Source organism: Trichechus manatus, unplaced genomic scaffold (assembly GCF_000243295.1).
Source record: "Trichechus manatus latirostris isolate Lorelei unplaced genomic scaffold, TriManLat1.0 scaffold00069, whole genome shotgun sequence".
NCBI classification, from domain to species: domain Eukaryota; kingdom Metazoa; phylum Chordata; class Mammalia; order Sirenia; family Trichechidae; genus Trichechus; species Trichechus manatus.
Window position 1 is genome coordinate 5596440 of NW_004444005.1, and position 17648 is coordinate 5614087.

At 45.7% G+C, this 17648-nt stretch overlaps 1 protein-coding gene across 1 annotated transcript in view; it reads right to left on the reverse strand.

Moving 5' to 3' along the window:
• EFCAB6 (EF-hand calcium binding domain 6) overlaps nucleotides 1-17648 on the reverse strand; it is a 317117-nt gene that overhangs the window by 126212 nt on the left and 173257 nt on the right. Inside the window, exons 13-15 of the mRNA XM_012556542.2 lie at nucleotides 17254-17368; nucleotides 14447-14580; nucleotides 11839-12071 (exon numbers count right to left, since the gene is read on the reverse strand). Of these exons, the coding sequence (XP_012411996.1) occupies nucleotides 11839-12071; nucleotides 14447-14580; nucleotides 17254-17368 (482 nt within the window). The remainder of the gene's footprint in view (nucleotides 1-11838; nucleotides 12072-14446; nucleotides 14581-17253; nucleotides 17369-17648) is intronic.

Genomic DNA, 17648 nt, shown 5'->3' on the forward strand with positions numbered 1-17648 from the left:
CTGAACTGTGTATGTAGAAATTTTTGAAACGGTGTATCTTTGGCTATGTGTATTTTCACCAAAGAAAAAAAGAAGGTTGAGAAGTTAGAGGGTTAATATGTTATGGGGTTGTTAACCAATGTCATAAAACAACATGTGTACTACTGTTTCATGAGAAACTAACTAGTTGTTCTGTAAGCCTTCACCTGAAGTACAATAAAATATAAAAAAAAAATTAAAAAAAAAAAAACTGCTGTTGCTGAGTGCCGTTGAGTCCATTCCGACTCATAGCGACCCTATAAGACAGCACAGAACTGCCTCATAGTGTTTCCTAGGCTGTAATCTTTAAGGGAGCAGACTGCCAGGTCTTTCTCTCCCAGAGACGCTGGTGCGTTTGAACTGCCAACGTTTTGGTTAACAGCCAAGCACTTAACTGTTGCTCCACCAAAACACAACAAAACAAACCCATTACCGTCGAGTCAATTCCAACTCATGGCAACCCTACAGGACAGAGCAGAACTGCCCGACAGGGTTTCCAAGGAGCATCTGGTGGATTCAAACTGCCCACCTTTTGGCTAGCAGCCGAGCTCTTAACACTGCGCCGCCAGGGCTCCATAAAGCAAGCTAGGAGAGAATAAAAACGTTGGAATAACCCATGGCTATTTCTCTCCCAGGAGCTGCCTTGCTCCCTCGGGAATCACTCCATTTTAGGGACCTTGACCTTCTCCACACGCAGATCTACCCCCAACATACTTCCCCCTGTGGTTAGCAGAGCTCTCAAGACCGTCCTCCAGCAAAGCGACCCGCACCCGGGGCCACTCCAACTGTCCCTGGAATGGGGCCACTTCTCTGCGTCTGCTCAGAAGCCGCACTTTTTCCAGTGCACATCTGGGCGACAAACGGGTCTTGCCTGAGGGTGAATAAGGGGCACGTGACCGACACCCCACACAGAACCTTGTGTGAATTTGTCCTCCAGCCTCCCCAGGAAACCAGGGTGGGGAGCAGAAAACAAGCCCCACGTAACGCTTTTTAAAAAGTACTATTTATGCTTTTGCTTGTAAGGAACTTATATGTGAACTGCTTATGAAGAAAAAAACAAAAAATTCTGACAACACCTAGTATGCTGCCAGTTGAGAAAACGTTAAGAAATTTTGTTTGCCAAAACCTGAAAGTCAAAGTTTTCTGTCATTCACCCAAGGGTGCCGCTTTGAACCTGACCCTCTCCGGGTGATACGTGGGTCAGTAGCACGGTGGGGGCGTCTAGGGTCATGGAGGTCACCATGAACGTGTGACCAGTAGGTGCTGGGACTCTCGGCCACCTGACATGCAGACTTCTCTTGAGTTTTCACACAGTGCTGGCAACACCACCCCATTTTGCAGGAGGAAACAACGTTTTAGCGAGGTTCGGTAACGCGCCAAAAATGACACAGCTAGTTCTTGGGGACGCTAGCATCCAAACCCAAGACTCTCTGATGGCACAGCCTAGTTCTTCTCACTATCATCTTAATTAAAAAAATTTTTGTCTCGTTTACTTTTTCTTTTCAATGCTTATTAATTTTTTTAAATTTCATTTTTCTCTGGAGCAGTATCTTCGGTATCCTCAAGAACTCTACTCTTCACAGGCAGAGACCCTTGAACTGTTCCATTTTGCAGTGATGAGGGCTGCCTTGGGCTTTGCTGCTCTGAGGACCCTCTTTCCATGTGCGCTTTCTGTTTCAATTCAACAAGTGCCAGACTACGGGCCCCAGGACCCAGGGAGCGCTGGTACCGTGCAAGGTCTCAGGGATGTAGGGCCTGCAGCCTCGGCCTCTCCGAGAAGGCCCTGCTGGGACATTACACACGGCCACGCATGTTAGAAGCAGACAGCAAGCCAGTTCGCAGTTACAAGAATCAACAAATTAAGGAGTGATCATTGCTACCCATGTGGCTTCTCATTTAAATCCCTTCCAAGAAATTCCACTGCACTCAGACAGCTATCCCGGACCACCCCTCAAATTCCTTGATGACTAACAGTTGCCGGCACCTACTGGTCACACGTTCATGGTGGCCAGCATGACCCTAGATGCCTCCACTGTGCTACTGACCTGTATATCACCCGGAGAGGGTCAGGTTCAAAGTGGCACTCTTGGGTGAATGACAGAAACCTTTGACTTCCAGGGTCTTGCAAACAAAACTTCTTGCATTTTCTCAAATGGCAGGGTGCTGGGGACCAGTTGCAGAGTGGATAGCATCTCCTCACTTTTCCTATGATACTGCTTAAGTGGACTGTCTTAGTCATCTAGTGCTGCTATAATAGAAATACCACAAGTGGGTGGCTTTAACAAACAGGAGTTTATTCTCTCACAGTCTTGGAGGCTAGAAGTCCAAATTCAGGGCGCCAGATCTAGGAGAAAGCTTTCTCTCTGTGTCGGCTCTGGAGGAAGTTCCTTGTCATCAATCTTCCCCTGGTCGAGGAGCTTATCTGCACAGGGACCTCAGGTCCCTCTGCTCCTGGAACTGCTTTCTTGGTGGTATGAGGTCTCCTTGTCTCTCTGCTCACTTCTCTTTTTTATATCTCAAAAGAGACTGACTCAAGATACAATCTAATCTTGTAGATTGAGTCCTGCCTCATTAACATACCTGCCTCTAATCCTGCCTTATTAACATCATAGAGGCAAGGTTTACGACACATAGGAAAATCACATCAGATGACAAAATGGTGGACAATCACACAATACTGGGAATCCCGGCCTAGCCAAGCTGACAAACACATTTTTGGGGGACACAATTCAATCCATACCATGGACCAAATGAAGACTTGTCTGGTTTCATTTTCTCTCCTGGCAGGTGCCAGATAGTGGAGCACACAGGTAAACCACAGCTAGCACACCTCCCTTTACTGAGACTTTCGTTCTTCAAATTGACCAGTTACTTCTCTATTGTCAAACTAAGTGGTCTTTTTTGACTTCTCTGTTACATTTCACACTGTTAACCATCCGTCCTCTCTAATCAGCTTCATGGCACTGTCCTTTACATGACATGATAGATACGCACACCTAACATGGGGCCAGGCAGGCGTATGCCTTCAGTCCCTCCCCCTTCAGTACCCCTTCTCGCTACTCCTACCCCAAAGTTTATTTATATTTACTCTTCTGACAGGTCATCCCTTTTCATGTCTCCAACTACCACGTTGATGCTGTTTACCCGTAAAACTGTACCACTAGTACTCTAATCTCACCTGAGTTTTTTCGCTTCCATCTCTCTCCAACTGCCTACTGGATTTCACAGAATCATGGAATTTCAAGGGTGGGCAGGGATCCAAGGTTAACCAGTCTAATCTCCTATCATTACTTTACCACCAAAGGTTTTGGAAGGTTGATGGGATTATGAAGCATTTTTACAACTATTGTTTAAGAGGACTGTATGTCACAATGACATATATTCCTCTGCCTTCACCTTTAGACGTCTCCTAAATCCTACCAGCACCCAGAGGTCTCACCTGGATGTTCCCAGAAGTTCTCTCACAGAGGCCTTGAGGGGCACGTGCTATCTGAGTAAAATCAACACGTCCAAACTGATCTCAGTATCTAAACACGTACCCAAACAGCCCCTTCACAAATGATTTCTTTTCTAGGCCATAAGGCTTGATTATTTCCTTAGTCATCCATGTTCACACCAGGGAGTCCCACTGGTTTTCCCATCCATTGCTCCCTTTCCCATTTTACATCACTGTCCCCTCTAGAGAGATCAGAAGGCTTTTCTATGACCCGTCTACACTGCTTCACTCCTTCACTCCAAACACTTCCAAGAGTTACTTATTTCCTCTCCTGCTGCTTGGCTCTTTAGGACCTTGACACCAGTTAGCCCCACCCTCTGTGTTGGTCAGTCACAAATACACACTGAGCACTTACTGTGTACTGCTCTAGCCCTGCAGACACAATCACAACAGTGTAGACAGAGTCCACGTCCTCAAGGAGCTTACACTCTGATGGGGAGAAACATACAACAAACACATGGAAAACAGTGGATCAAGTAACTTCAGGTACTGCAAGTGACTGAGAATGAGGTGGGGGAGGGGGCACCTTAGCTAGAAAGACCAGGGAGCCTCTCTTTGAGACACGATCGATCGATAAGGAGGCAGCCATGTGAATCTCTCGGGAACAGCACCCTAGGCAGTTCAAGAGTGCTGAGATGGGCTTCCCATTCCAGTTAAGATGGAGTAAGAACACTTCACCCTATCTCTCCCACTGATTACGACTAAAAAGCCTGGACGGAACACAAAATGTAACTCTCTGAAGACACTAAAAAGTGAATAATAGGAGGCAGATGGGGAGGAAAATAGAAATTTGAAGGATGACTGAGACAGTGATGAGATTCATGTTTTTTGTCCTCCCATATCTCCCAGCTTAGACTTGAGGGAAATCCTAATTCTGGAATTGTGAAGTGGATGTGGACAGAAAAGCTCCAAGAGAAAGTCTGTCTTTCTGACCAAAGACCCAAGAAGGAGTATACACAGTGAGTGTCCCGATCCAAGGCCAGTCTGTCAGTCACAAAACTGTGCTTCTGGGGTGGAGACAGCAAGAGCAGCTGCCAAGTAGGTACTAAAAACTCTGAGAGAAAATCTCTCTGACCAAAAGGAGCCCCACAATCCATGCGTGTGGGTAATCCATGTTATTTTCTCCCTCTCTTTTCTCTCACTACTTTGCTCTGCAAGCAGACCTGGTTATGGAAAGTGCACAACAGTACAGAGAGGCTAAAACCTGAGATTTTCTATCTAGAAGATCAAGAAAGGGAGAGCTGGAGAGGGTAGAGGTAAATCATAGAGAAGGGAGACCTGGAAAAACAGATTCTCCAGATCTGTGCAGGACGTCCCAGGCTCATCCCTGATCTGCACATGCGTGGGACTAACATAAATGAGCATAGTAAAGCTCTTAGACCTTGACTACTGTGTGGACCGCAGACTAGGAACAGATACCAGACTGGCCCGAGTGGTGCACACATGGGGCTGGCCTGAATGGTGCTGCAAAATCTTTGAAAACTAAACTGACATCGAAACCACAGCTTACAGAAGGCAAGTCGGGACTTACGTCTGAAACTAAATTGAGTTGACTGTCTACTAAAACAAACAAAAAAATAAACTAACATTCTACAGAGGATTTTAACGGGACCCAGAGTGTTATTACATAATATTCAAGATGTCCAGGATACAACGCAAAGTTACTTGATACACAAAGAACAAGGAAAATCTCAACAACTATCAAGATAAAAGACAATCAAAAGACACTAACCCCAAGATAACCCAGATATTGACGTTATCAGACTTTAAAGAGCTTTTATAACCACGATCCATGAAGTAAGGGCAAACGTCCTTGAAATGAATGGAAAGACAAAAGTTCTAAGCAAAGATATAGACACTATAGTATTAAAAAAAAAAAAAAGGAACTAAATGGAAATTTTAGAAAGAAAAAATACCACTGAAATAAAATTTTCCCTGTATTGGCTCAATGTTAGAATGGAAATGACAGAGGAAACAGTTAGTACTTGAAAATAGATTAGTAGAAATAATTCCATCTGAGCAACAAAGGGAAAATGGGGAGAAAAAAGGACATAGTTTTATGGACCCGTGGTACAAAATCAAGAGTCTAACATTCATGTCATTGGGGTACCAAAAGGTAGGAGAAAAAGATTGGTACAGAAAAATATATTTGAAGAAATAATGGCTGAAATTTCCTAAATTTGATGAAAAACATAAATTTACACATTCAGGAAGTTCAGCAAACCCAAAAATGATAAACTCGAAGAAAATCATGCTCAAACGCATCAAAATCAAATTGCTGAAAACAAAATATAAAGAAAAAATCTTGAAAGCAGCCTGGGAAAAACGACACATTACACTACAGGGTCGCTGTGAGTTGGAACTGATGCAAAGGCAACGGGTTTGGATGTTTGGTTTACATAAGGGAAAAGCGATTTGAATGGCTTCGGATTTCTCACTAGAAACCAAGGAATCCAGAAGACAGTGAAGCAGCATTTTTATAATGCTGAAACAAAAGAACGGACAAACCAGAATTCTATATCCAGCAAAAATATCCTTTAGGAATGAAGAAGAAATAAACATATTCTTACAAAGGAAAACCAAGAGAATTTGTCTCCAGCAGGCCTGCTCTAAAAGACATGTTAAGTAAGTTCTTCAGCAGAAGGAAAAGAATAGACAGAAACTTGGTACTTCAGAAAACAAAGAAAGAGCAGCAGAAATGGTAACTATTTGGGTAACTAAAATATACTATTTTTCTTGGAGTTTCAATGTGCATGAAGCAAAAACTGATAAGACTGAAAGGAGAAACAGACGAGTTCAAAATTACTGTTGGAGACATCAACATTTCTCCTTAAGTAATCAACAGAACAAGTAGACAGACAATAAGCAATAATACAGAAGCCTTGGACAACACTATCAACCAACTTGACCTAACTGACATTTATAGAACACTTCACCCAACAACAGAATACACATTCTTTTCAAGTACACATGGAAGATTCACCAAGACAGACCATATCCAGGATCATAAAACAAGCCCTAACAAATTTAAAGAATTAAAATTATACAAAGTGTGTTATCTGACCACGAGAGAATTAAACTAGGAGTCAATAACAGAAAGATATTTGAAAAATACACAATATTTTGAAATTAAACAACACAATTCTAAATAATCCATGGGCCCAAGAGGAAGACTCAAGGGGAATTAGAAAATATTTTTAACTAAATGAAAATAAAAACTTCAACATATATAGATTTGTGGAATGCAGCTAAATCAGTGCCTAGTGGGAAATTTATAGCATTAAGTGCTTATATTAGAAAAGAAAGGACTAAAAAAAAAAAAATCTGAGTTTCCAACTTAAGAAAATAGAAAAAGAGCAAACTAAACTTAAAGCAATCAGAAAGAAGGAAATAATAAAGAGCAGAAATCAATGAAACCGAAAACAGAAAAATCAATGAAACCAAAAGTTGGCTCTTTGAAAAGATCAATAAAATTTATAAACCTTTAGCTAAACTGATCAAGATAAAAAGAGAAAACACCAATTATCAATATCAGGAATGAAGGAAGGGATATCACTGAAGTCCCCACAGACAATAAAAGAATAAGAAGAAATACTATGAACAACTTTATTCCCATGAATGAATTTCTTCTAAGACAAGAATTACCAAAACTGAGTCAAGAAGAAATGGAAAACATGAATGGTCCTGTAACTATTAAATTAACTGAAATTATAGTTAAAAAAAAAAAAAAAAAAGGAAATCCCAGTGGTGCAGTGGTTAAGAGCTACGTCTGCTAACCAAAAAAGGTCAGCAGTTCAAATCTGCTGAGTGCTCCTTGGAAACTCTATGGGGCAGTTCTACTCTGTCCTATAGGGTTGCCATGAGTTGTAATCAACTCGACGGCAACGGGTTTGGGGTTTTTTTTTGTTTTGTTTGTTTGTTTGTTTGTTTGTTTATAGTTAAAAATCTTCCAACAAGGAAAACTCCAGAGCCTGATGGTTTCACTGTTGAATTCTATCAAGTATTAAGGAAAAAATAATACCAATTCTATACAATCCAGAACATTAAAGAGGAAGGAAGACTTCCTTACTAATTTTATGAGGCCAGAATTACCTAATAATGAAACTAGGATTGGTATTCATGACTTATTCTTTCTTAGAGGTCTCCAAGGAACAGAGAAAAAAAAATATTTTCTTAATAGAATAAAACTTATTCTATCTTGCAATTACCATATGGGTCCATTGGCTCCTTTCATATATATCTAGGATACATTATGGAGTCTTAGTGATCTTGATCTTAATTTTACTATATCTATTTCATTATCCTAACAAATACTTAATCACTCATTAATTGTTTCCAACTATGCTAAAAAAAAAAAGAGACTAAAGTAATAAAACAAAAATAAGATGGAATCACCTAGCGGGATGATGAAATATTGACATAAATAACCTAAGCCATCCTTAAGTTTTCTTATTGCACTGTCCAAAATATTACAGTATCTCTCAAGAAGTTATAAAATAAGACAGTGAAGCCGTATTTGCAGACTAATTTAGCCTTCATTGAACAGTTGAAAATTCAGAATTCTTATTTTATGCCCAAATGGCAAACGGAAGAAAATTGACAGAAGTTGTTTCACACTTATTAATTGAATCAGAAGATTAATTCAGATAAAAAACAACACTCTAGATTCCAATGATGATGGTGAAATTGGTTGTATAAGCCAAATCTCAATCTATGAGTCTTCAGATGGCAATATCCCAGATGAATTTTCTCAACCTCAAAAATTGATGAGTGAATGATATATTTTTAAGGGAATAAAGAAACTCTGGTATTTTCATTCAGTTAGTCATTCAACAGGAAGGATTTGATCATGCAATATTTTCTGACAAGAACCTGGACCATCTAATTTTGCTAAAAGGACATAGGACAGGACAGAATTCTTTCATCTTTTATGATGTTCATGCATTGAAATGTACTTATTATGGTTTTTAAATGGGTAAATGGTCAAGGCAAGTGTGTTTTTAACAGGGTGATTGGAAGGGAATAGATGATGTAGAAATCAAACAGGTCATTGGCTCATTATTCTAATTGGTATTTATAAATCTAAAAATGAAAATGTTTTGCAGTTATGAAGCAAACAAGATGGCTGCCCTCTCTTCAACAGAATTATGAGCCCTCAAAGTTTTCAAAAGTATTGCATTTTGATGATGCAAGAGCAAAGTGAATGCCCAGAGGGCAGAGGGGCCCAATAGAGAGGGCAGGAAGGCTTTGAGGAAGGGATGGCTTCCAAGTTTGTTTGCTGGAAGGAAGGAGGCTGAGGAGGGTGAAAGCAGACAGGTTCTCTAGGCAGAGGACCACCCCTCCCAGCAAGCACCTGGGTTCAAATCCCTGCCCCACCATCCATCACCTGTGTCTCTCTGGACAAGTCACTAACGCTTCCCTAAGCCTCAACTCCTCCATCAGTAAAATCAGACAATATTAATTATTAAAAGATATTAAAGGGTACATCTTCATGAAGCACAAGGTCTGGCCCATGAGAGGGCTTGGTTTTCTAACGCAGCTCCCGGTCTAGGTCTCAAAGCTGTCTTTCCCCAAGGCCCCTGGAGCCCAAGACGGGTCTCACTGGCCTCCACCCTCTCCCCTTTTCAGTTCCCCCTCCACTCTGGGGCTACTGAAGGATCTTTCTAAAGCACAGCTGTGTTCTCCTCACCCCTCTGTCTACGGATAAAGGATGAACTCCTCGGTTGGGCACTCGAGCAACTGCACAGCTGGGCCTCCTACCACTCCAGGCCTCCCGGCCACCGTGCCCCCTGGGCATATGGCTCCTGCACACTATCCTCTCCCATTTCCCGAATGTGCTCGACACTTTTCCTCCTCTGTGCTTTTGCAAATGCTATTCCCTGGCCCTGAATGGCCTTTCCTGTAGCCTACACCTGATAAAATCCTATTCACACTTCAAGACCCAGCTTGGATGTCTCTACATTGCCTGAGAATCTGAGACAGCTGAGCCCCCGACCCTCTACCCTCCTTTGGCACTTCAGTCATCCTTCTGTTGCTTTTTATTTTATTTATCTTTGTGTGTGTGAAAATATACACAGCACAGGATACACCATTTCAACAAATTCTACATGTACAACTCAGTCACGCTGATTACAGTCTTCAAATTGTGCAACCATTCTCGTGATCCCTTTCCAAATTATTCCACCACCATCCACATACGGTCACTGTCCCTAAGTTTCTCATCTAGCGTTTCAAGATGCTGCCAATTTCATCCCACATAGATAAATCTTTGAAAGAGCACGGTGCTCAAAGTAGACATACTTTACTAGTCATTCTTCTATTTCAAAGAGCTCAGGCAGCTAACCAAAAGGTCAGCAGTTCAAATCCACCAGCTGCTCCTTGGAAACCCTACGGAGCAGTTCCACTCTGTCCTCTATGGTCACTATGAGTCGGAATCGACTCGACGGTAATGGGTTATTTCTTTTTGTGCCTGGGTCATACTCAACTGTGAGCTCCTCAAAGGGAGAGTCTGAATCTTACTCATCTCTGCAACCCCTGATCCTAGGACAATGTCTAGCACAGAGTCGACCCTTAGTAAATACTTGATGAATGAACCAAGAAATACAAATAAGAAGATTGAGTCATTTGAATGGGAGGACCGGGCCTTGTCATTTGAAATTTTCCATGTTCCTTCTGCATACATTCTCCAGAAAAAAAGTCTTTGGGAAGAATTTGTTTTGTTTTGTTTTAATGTCAAGCAATCCAGACCCATATTAAAGCTCTTCAGACCTGGGCAACTGGAAACAGTGTCCAACTCATGTGTTCCGTGATGATTTCTTTTAGGAAGAGACCAGAGTCGTTTGCTTATTTTTTTTAGTATAGATGAAAATTAAACCTACTTTCCCAAAAAACGTGAAAAGGGGAAACAAATCAAAGGGCAAGATCAGAGGGCCTCTGCAGCCAGGCACGCGTCATGACAGTCTAGCCCCGTGACTGTGGCTTCTGGGGGCTTGCTGCCCTCCAGGGGAGCTGCCCTGTGTGGGTAGGACAGGGGATTGTTGGAGACCCTTCTGGCTGCCAGTGCCTCAAAGGCAAAACAGTACAGTGAATATTACTATTATGCTACATCCGAAAACACACTTCTGTATTATCACAGCGCATGTTAGCGTTTTAATGAGATACTACAATAATTAGTCAAGGAGGGTCTCAGCGGCTACTTCAATCATGCTCATGGGCATTCAGTGACTGCCACATGGAGCCACTGTGTGACAGGTACTGCGCTGGGCATCAAGCCCAGTCACTGCCTTCATAAGTGTGCACTCTTACGGCGACAAAGGGGAGGAAGCAAGCAGGGACAGCACACTGGACTCTGAGATTCTCCTGACCACAGTGAGAGAGGCCAACAGGGGTGGCCAGGGGCCTGGGGAGGAGCCCTGCCTGGGGAGGGGCTGGAAGAGGGTCCCTGCATCTCTGGAAGCAGTTGGTAGGATGAGCTGTCATAAGCTGTTCTGTGGTTCCCCAAACTTACATCTACACTTAGATACAGAACTGGAGGGGAAGGGAGGCAGCAACGGTGCCTGCAGAAAGGTGCTGTCTTCTCCTGACAAGCACTGACCAGACCGAGGTCATGCACTGCAGTGGACAGCCTGCAGCGGACGTCACGTTCAAGAGCTGAAGCCCCATGTACATTACAACGCAAAGGTCTCAGAAGCTATGTTCTCAAAAGCTGAGTAAAAAGCATATCATTCGAACCCAGATTTATAAAAAGAAAAAAAATGTAAATACATGGAGCCCTGGTGCCGCAGTGGTTAAGAGCTCAGCTGCTCACCAAAAGGTCGGCAGTTCGAATCCACCAGCTGCTCCTTGGAAACCCTATGGGGCAACAATGTATAAACTTACACGCACAGAAAAGTGAGCGGAATGATGCCCAGTGAAATATAAACATGGTGCTCACAGGTGATAAGATTATGGCTGTATTTTCTAATCCATATGTGTATTTTCCAACCTTTCTACAGAATCCCTGGGTGGTGAAAACAGTTAATGCACTCAGCTGCTAACCAGAAGGCTGGAGGTTTGAGTCTGCTCAAAGGTGCCTCAGAAGAAAGGGCTGGTGATCTACCTCCAAAACATCAGCCCCTGAAAACCCTGGGGAGCACAGCTCTATGCTGACACACACTGGGTCGCCCTATTCCTGGTGTGACTTCTCTCAAGCCAAGGAGAAGGACATGTCCTCCTGGGGGGCAGCTCCGTTCTCTGTCTCCCTTCTCGGACCCGGTAGAAACACTGCAATTAGGGTGGCGAAGGCTGGCGTGTATAAAAGGTGCTGAACCGCGCCGCCCTCTTACCTGATGAGTCTTTGAGGCGCGTCATCGGTTCTGTAGGATCCCTTCTCCCACAAATTCCGAAACTCACGGAAATTTAAGGTGATGCTGAGTTTTAAGCCAAGGAGCTCCAGGAAGCGCTCAAACTCCTTGTCCTTCAGATTGAACAGGAGGTGCAGCAGGAGCTGGTGCAGGTCCTGTGTGCTGATGATGCCGTCCCTGTCCGTGTCCATTTTAAAGAAGGCAGAGTAGGGGCTCTGGAAACAAAACCGCACGTCAGATGTTGCCTCCCTTCTGAGCCTTGGAGGGCGACACACCCACAACCCGGCAGGCGGGGGCGCGGCACCAAAGAGAGGAAGGGGCAGCTGCGTAGTGGTTCAGCCGTTGCTTTTGGGGGTTTCTCTGCTCCAGGAATATCCTTGCTGTGCTTTGCTTTTTCCCAAGAAATTACACTCTGTGTTCTCAAGCTCCCTATTAAAGCAAGGAGTTCAGGCAAAGGGACACACAAAAAAAAGGCTTTCCTTTTCCCTTCAACTCTCCCAGTTTGTAATAAAATCTTCACTACTGGAAGTAAGAACAGGAGTGTGTATTGGAGTTTTCTGGAACATCATGCTCTCAATATTTTTATATAGATATTTTTTCCTTTTTGTAAATTTTGTTGTTGTCATTGAGAATATACATAGCAAAACATATACCAATTCAACAATTTCTACATGTACAGTTAAGTAACACTGATTACATTCTTTGAGTTGTGCAACCATTCTCACCCTCCTTTTCCGAGTTGTTCCTCCTTCATTAACATAAACACACTGCCCCCTAAGGTTCCTATCTAACCTTTTGAGTTGCTGTTATCAATTTGATTCCATATAGCTAGTTCTTAAAAGAGCATAATGCTCAAGGTAGACATTTTTTACTAGTTAAGCTAAACTGCTGTTTGGTTTTAAGAAGACTTCAGGGGACAGTTTTGGTTTAAGGTTTAAAGATTATCTCAGGGCAACAGCTTCAGAAGTTCATCCACCCTCCACGTCTCCAGGAACTCTGGAGTCCCCAGAAAGTCTGGAGTCTGTGAGAATTTGAAATTCTGTTCTACATTTTCCCCCTTTTGATCAGGATTTTGCTATAGAATCTTGATTGAAATGAATATGTTTACATAGATTTCATGATGTTCGGCAACTTCTGTCTACAGTGGACAGGAAGACAGACAGCGTACACAGTGGCATGCCCACGGGCCACCCAGAGGCCAGCGTTCTGTGTCAAAGACTCAGACAAACCTGTTGCCGTTGTGTCTGAGCCTAGTGCGTTTACCTCACGCACCGTACCGCAAGGCCAGCTTGGGATTCCATTTTGCAGATGAGGAAACTGAGGCTTAGAGCCCATAGGGAACTTGTGACTGAGAGGCAGTGCTGCATAGTGAGTAAAGGCACACTCTGGGGACGGACGGCTCAGCTTCAAATCCCAGCTCTGCCACTAACCAGCAGTGTGACCCTGGGCAAGTACCTAACTTCTCCATGCATCTGTCTTCTCATCTGTAAAACGGGGATCGGTGCTGGGCTGCATCTTGGATCCCCAGCATTTAGCATGGTTCTAGCATACAGGAGGACCTCTGGTGGTACAGTGGTTAAGTGCTCATCTGAGAACCAAAAGCTTGGTGGTTTGAACCCACCAGAAGATCCATGGGAGAGGGATGTGGCCATCTGCTTCTGTAAAGATTACAGCCTTGGAAACCCTCTGGGGCAGTTCTGCTCTGTCCTACAGGGTCCCTGTGAGTAGGAACGAACTTGACAGCAGTGGGTTTGGGTCTAGCACACAGTGAGCATGTGGTGCTTGCTGGTGAGTGAGCGAGTGCAAAGGAAGGGAATGGAGGAATGGACCCGAAATTCACGGGGACACTGGCTGTCATGGCCCCTCCCCACCTGATTTCCCTGGTCAGGAGGGTGTCCTTACCCCTCGGAGCCTTTGAGAGGCAGAAGGCAGTCACAGCAAAGTCTGGCAACAGGGACAGACCTGGGGGGTGGTCTCCAATTTAAGTACCCCCAGGCAAGGGGAGAAGGGGCAACCTGTACCCCACCCCCAGGCAAGGGGAGGAGAGGCAGCTTTACCCCATCCCCAGGCAGGGGGAGAAGGGGAAACTGTACCTTCCAGGTAAAGGGAGAAGGGGCAGCTGCACCCCCCAGGCAAGGGGAGAAGAGGCAGCTATACGCCACACCCAGGCAGGGGGAGAAGAGGCAGCTGTACCCACCCCCAGGCAGGGGGAGAAGGAGCAGCTGTATCCCACCACCTGGCAGGGGGAGAAGAGGCAGCTGTACCCCACCCCCAGGCAGGGAGAGAATGGACAGCTGTACCCTACCCCCAGCCAGGGGGAGAAGGGGCAGGCTGCACCCCACCCCCAGGCAGGGGGAGAAGGGGCAGGTTACACCCCATCCCCAGACAAGGGGAGAAGGGGCAGGCTGCACACCATATCCAGGCAGAGGGAGAAGGGGCAGGCTGCACAGTCTGTGGTCAAGGCTGAGTCACATGTTTTCCTTTCTCTCTGTCGACCCTGGGCTGACTATACCATGTGGTGGAATGGAGGGGACCTAGGAGGGGAAGGTGAGGCCCAGGTAAGGAGAGCAGATGCCAGGCCACAAATTACCCGGAAGGACTCCTTCAGTCTCCTGGGGAAGAGCTTCAGGCATTCTTCAGCGGTTATAAAGTGACTATTCACATAACTTTTCGTCAGAATTGGAGTCAGAGTTCCAGTCGATTCTACCCGACTCATTTCTGTACCTAAAACAAGGACATCAGTCAGAAGACCTGCATTTGTCATATCTGCATTTCTACATCAGCACCATTTATTTCTTCCTGTTAAAATACCACCTGGGAATGTAATCCTGCGACTCAAACGCTGCTCTCGGAATGTAGCTTTAACTTTGTCAGACTCTGGTTTATTTTCCTCCGATTTCTTAGAAATTTTCCTGTTTTTAAAAGAGGAAGTGGATTCTCTAGACTCTCAGGACGTACTTTCACCCCAGCACACCTCGCACGACAGCGCCCCCAAGTGTTTGCTTGTCTTACTTCTCTGTCCTTCCTCGAGGGTGGAGACCATGTCTCAGGCAGCTCTGGATTCCCAGAGGCAGAGAGGGAGAATTCCTGTCTCTTTTTGTGTTCTAGAATCACTTTCTAAACACAGAAACGTGGGATTCATTTCACATTCCTTAATTCAGCAGAGATATTCTGACCCACTATCTGCCTGATATCACGCCTGTATCAGCAGCTGCCGTTGAATCAACTCCAACCCATGACAGCTTCCTGTGCGTCAGAGTAGAACTGTCCTCCACAGAGTTTTCAGTCGGTGAATTTTGGGGAGGTAGATCTCCAGGCCTTTCTTCCAAGGTGACTCTGGGTAGACTTAAACTTCCAAACTTTTGGTTAACAGCCAAGCGTGTTAACCATTTGCACCACCCAGGGACTTCGGTATTACGTTTAACAAAAAAACAAACAAAGCCATTGCTGTTGAGTTGATTCCAACTCATAGCTACCCTACAGTGCAGAGTAGAACCCTAGGGTTTCTGAGGCTGTGATCGTTATGGAAGCAGACTGCCTCATCTTTCTCCCACAGAGCAGCTGGTGGGTTTCAAGCACCGACCTTTCACTTAACCACTTAACCACTGCCCCACTTAGGGGTCTTCGCATCTCTTTTGGTCCTTTCAACAACCCTAGGAAGTAGACACTCTTCTAATGCCAGCATACACACATGGAAGGCTATTATTGGACCCATTTGACATACGAGGAGACCCGGAGGATTCTCCCAACTTCTCCAGGGTTCTGGAGCTCACGGGCAGCAGGGCTGAATCCAGGGCGGTCAGAGCCCAGACGCCAGGTTGATGACAGCACTATGCCCTCTCCCCTAAAACTCAGGGGGAAGTGCAATCTGTGCCAAAATCAACCCATTTCTGTCAGGCTGGATAAGCTGAGCGTGGCCTCGCCTAAAAGCCAGGTGATACACCGGGGACTTCTCTTTAGACACGGTTCTCTGCACGGGTTGTAACCCCTCCTCCCCAGTGACAGGGTCTCCAGGAGACACGGTGCACAGGGCGTCCAGGCCCCCTCTCTTTCTGGGCAGCACAGGCTTAGGTTTAGAATTCATTTCAGGAGTCACCTCCTCCAGGATGTCCTCCCTAAAGGGCCCTTGCCCTGTGCCCCAGAGCACCCTATAGTTCCCTCTCCACAGCCAGTCCTGATGTATGTGACACACGCGTTCCCTGCTCTGCACCCCACTAGCCAGCTCTAGGGGCTGGGGTGAGGGACATACATCTGGAAGCACTCTGTAAGGTAAGTGCGGGCCCACTCCACCTCCCCACAGCTGGCCCACAGTGGCGTGCTCCTGCCCCACTCAGGCTCCTTCCTGCCCCATGTGGCCCCTCTACCTTGCCCACCACTGGCCCCTGCCCGGGCGGGCTGGGGGCCTCGCTAGGAGAAGAGGCAGCGCTGGGGGGCGGGTGGGGAAGGGTGATGAAGGACAGCCAGGCCACCCGGAGCAAGGAAGGAGACGGGTCAGGGAGGGAGGGCAGGGACGGGAAAGAAGAGGAAACAGCCGGGAGAGCAGGGCTGGGCAGGCAATGGACACTGAGTCAGTTCCTGCTCTGCTCCTGACTCACCAGCTCTGGGGTCTGGGGCGAGTGACCCTGACATCCACACCTGAGAAGTGCACGCACCTAGAACACTCACTAAGATAAATGTGGCTGCCTTTTCCTTCCCCTCAAAATGTCAAAACATAGACACCAAGATCCTGTCAATTCATCTGAAGTACGGCTGGGGCTTCTTGCAGGGTCTTTGTTCATGACTACCTGACCTCGTGCTGTGGAATTAGGAAGTGAGGGGGGATGGGGGCAGAGGACCTTCAGGACGGCCGGCCCACCTCCGTGGTTTGCAATGAGGAGTCTCACGGTCAGTCCCTCTAGCGGAGACCCCTTACAATCATTAGCCCAGACCCACACCTGGCAGTTCAAGTCCACCCAGAGGTGCCTCGGAAAAAATGCCTGGTGATCTACTTCCAAAAAAACCAGCCACTGAAGACCCTAGGGAGCACAGTTCCACTCTGACACGAATGGGGTCACCATGAGTCGGAACTGACTCAACAGCAACTGGTGTGGTTTTCGTTTTTTAACTTTTAGGAGAACAATCTCAAAGGACAAGAGGTGTGACTGAAGCAGTGCAGGCTTTGGAGTCAATGTTACGAACCAGTTGTACTCTACGTTTGTAGAAAACGAAATCAGGCCAAATTCCACGCTCACAGTTCTGTTTAACTTAGCGCCAACAGAAGACCTAAACACAGCCCGAGAAAATGAAATAAAAACAATTGTTTCCAATCTCATAATGCACGCCATTCCACCTCTTGGCTTCTGCTGCTTCAACCTGAGCGGCCTTTGCAGGAAAGACTCACACTTGATGATTAGCTACCTTTGAATCCCATTGCAAAATCAAGGTAACTCATCCCTTCTTTTCTAAATCCTATCTCTGTGGTCAGCAGAGTGTACTCATGGTCATCCATCGGCATCCCATTAGCTTCTAGTACCTGGCAAAGGAAGAGAGGGAGGCAGAGAGGCGGTTAGGCTGTCCCGTTGGCCAGCGCCCCACAGGCCCTCTTGCTCTGCAGCCACCCACCACTACCCCCAGGCCCAGCCCTTGATTGTTACTTGTCTGCCCCCCGCCCACAGACCCCGAGGGCGGGGCCCAGTGTCCTGCATCCCTGGCCCCCAGCACAAGGCTGTGTTTGCTGAGTGGACAAAGGGACAGATGGGCGCCCAGCCTGTCAAAGGCCGGCCATCCAAGATATGCAAATTCAGCGTTGTGGT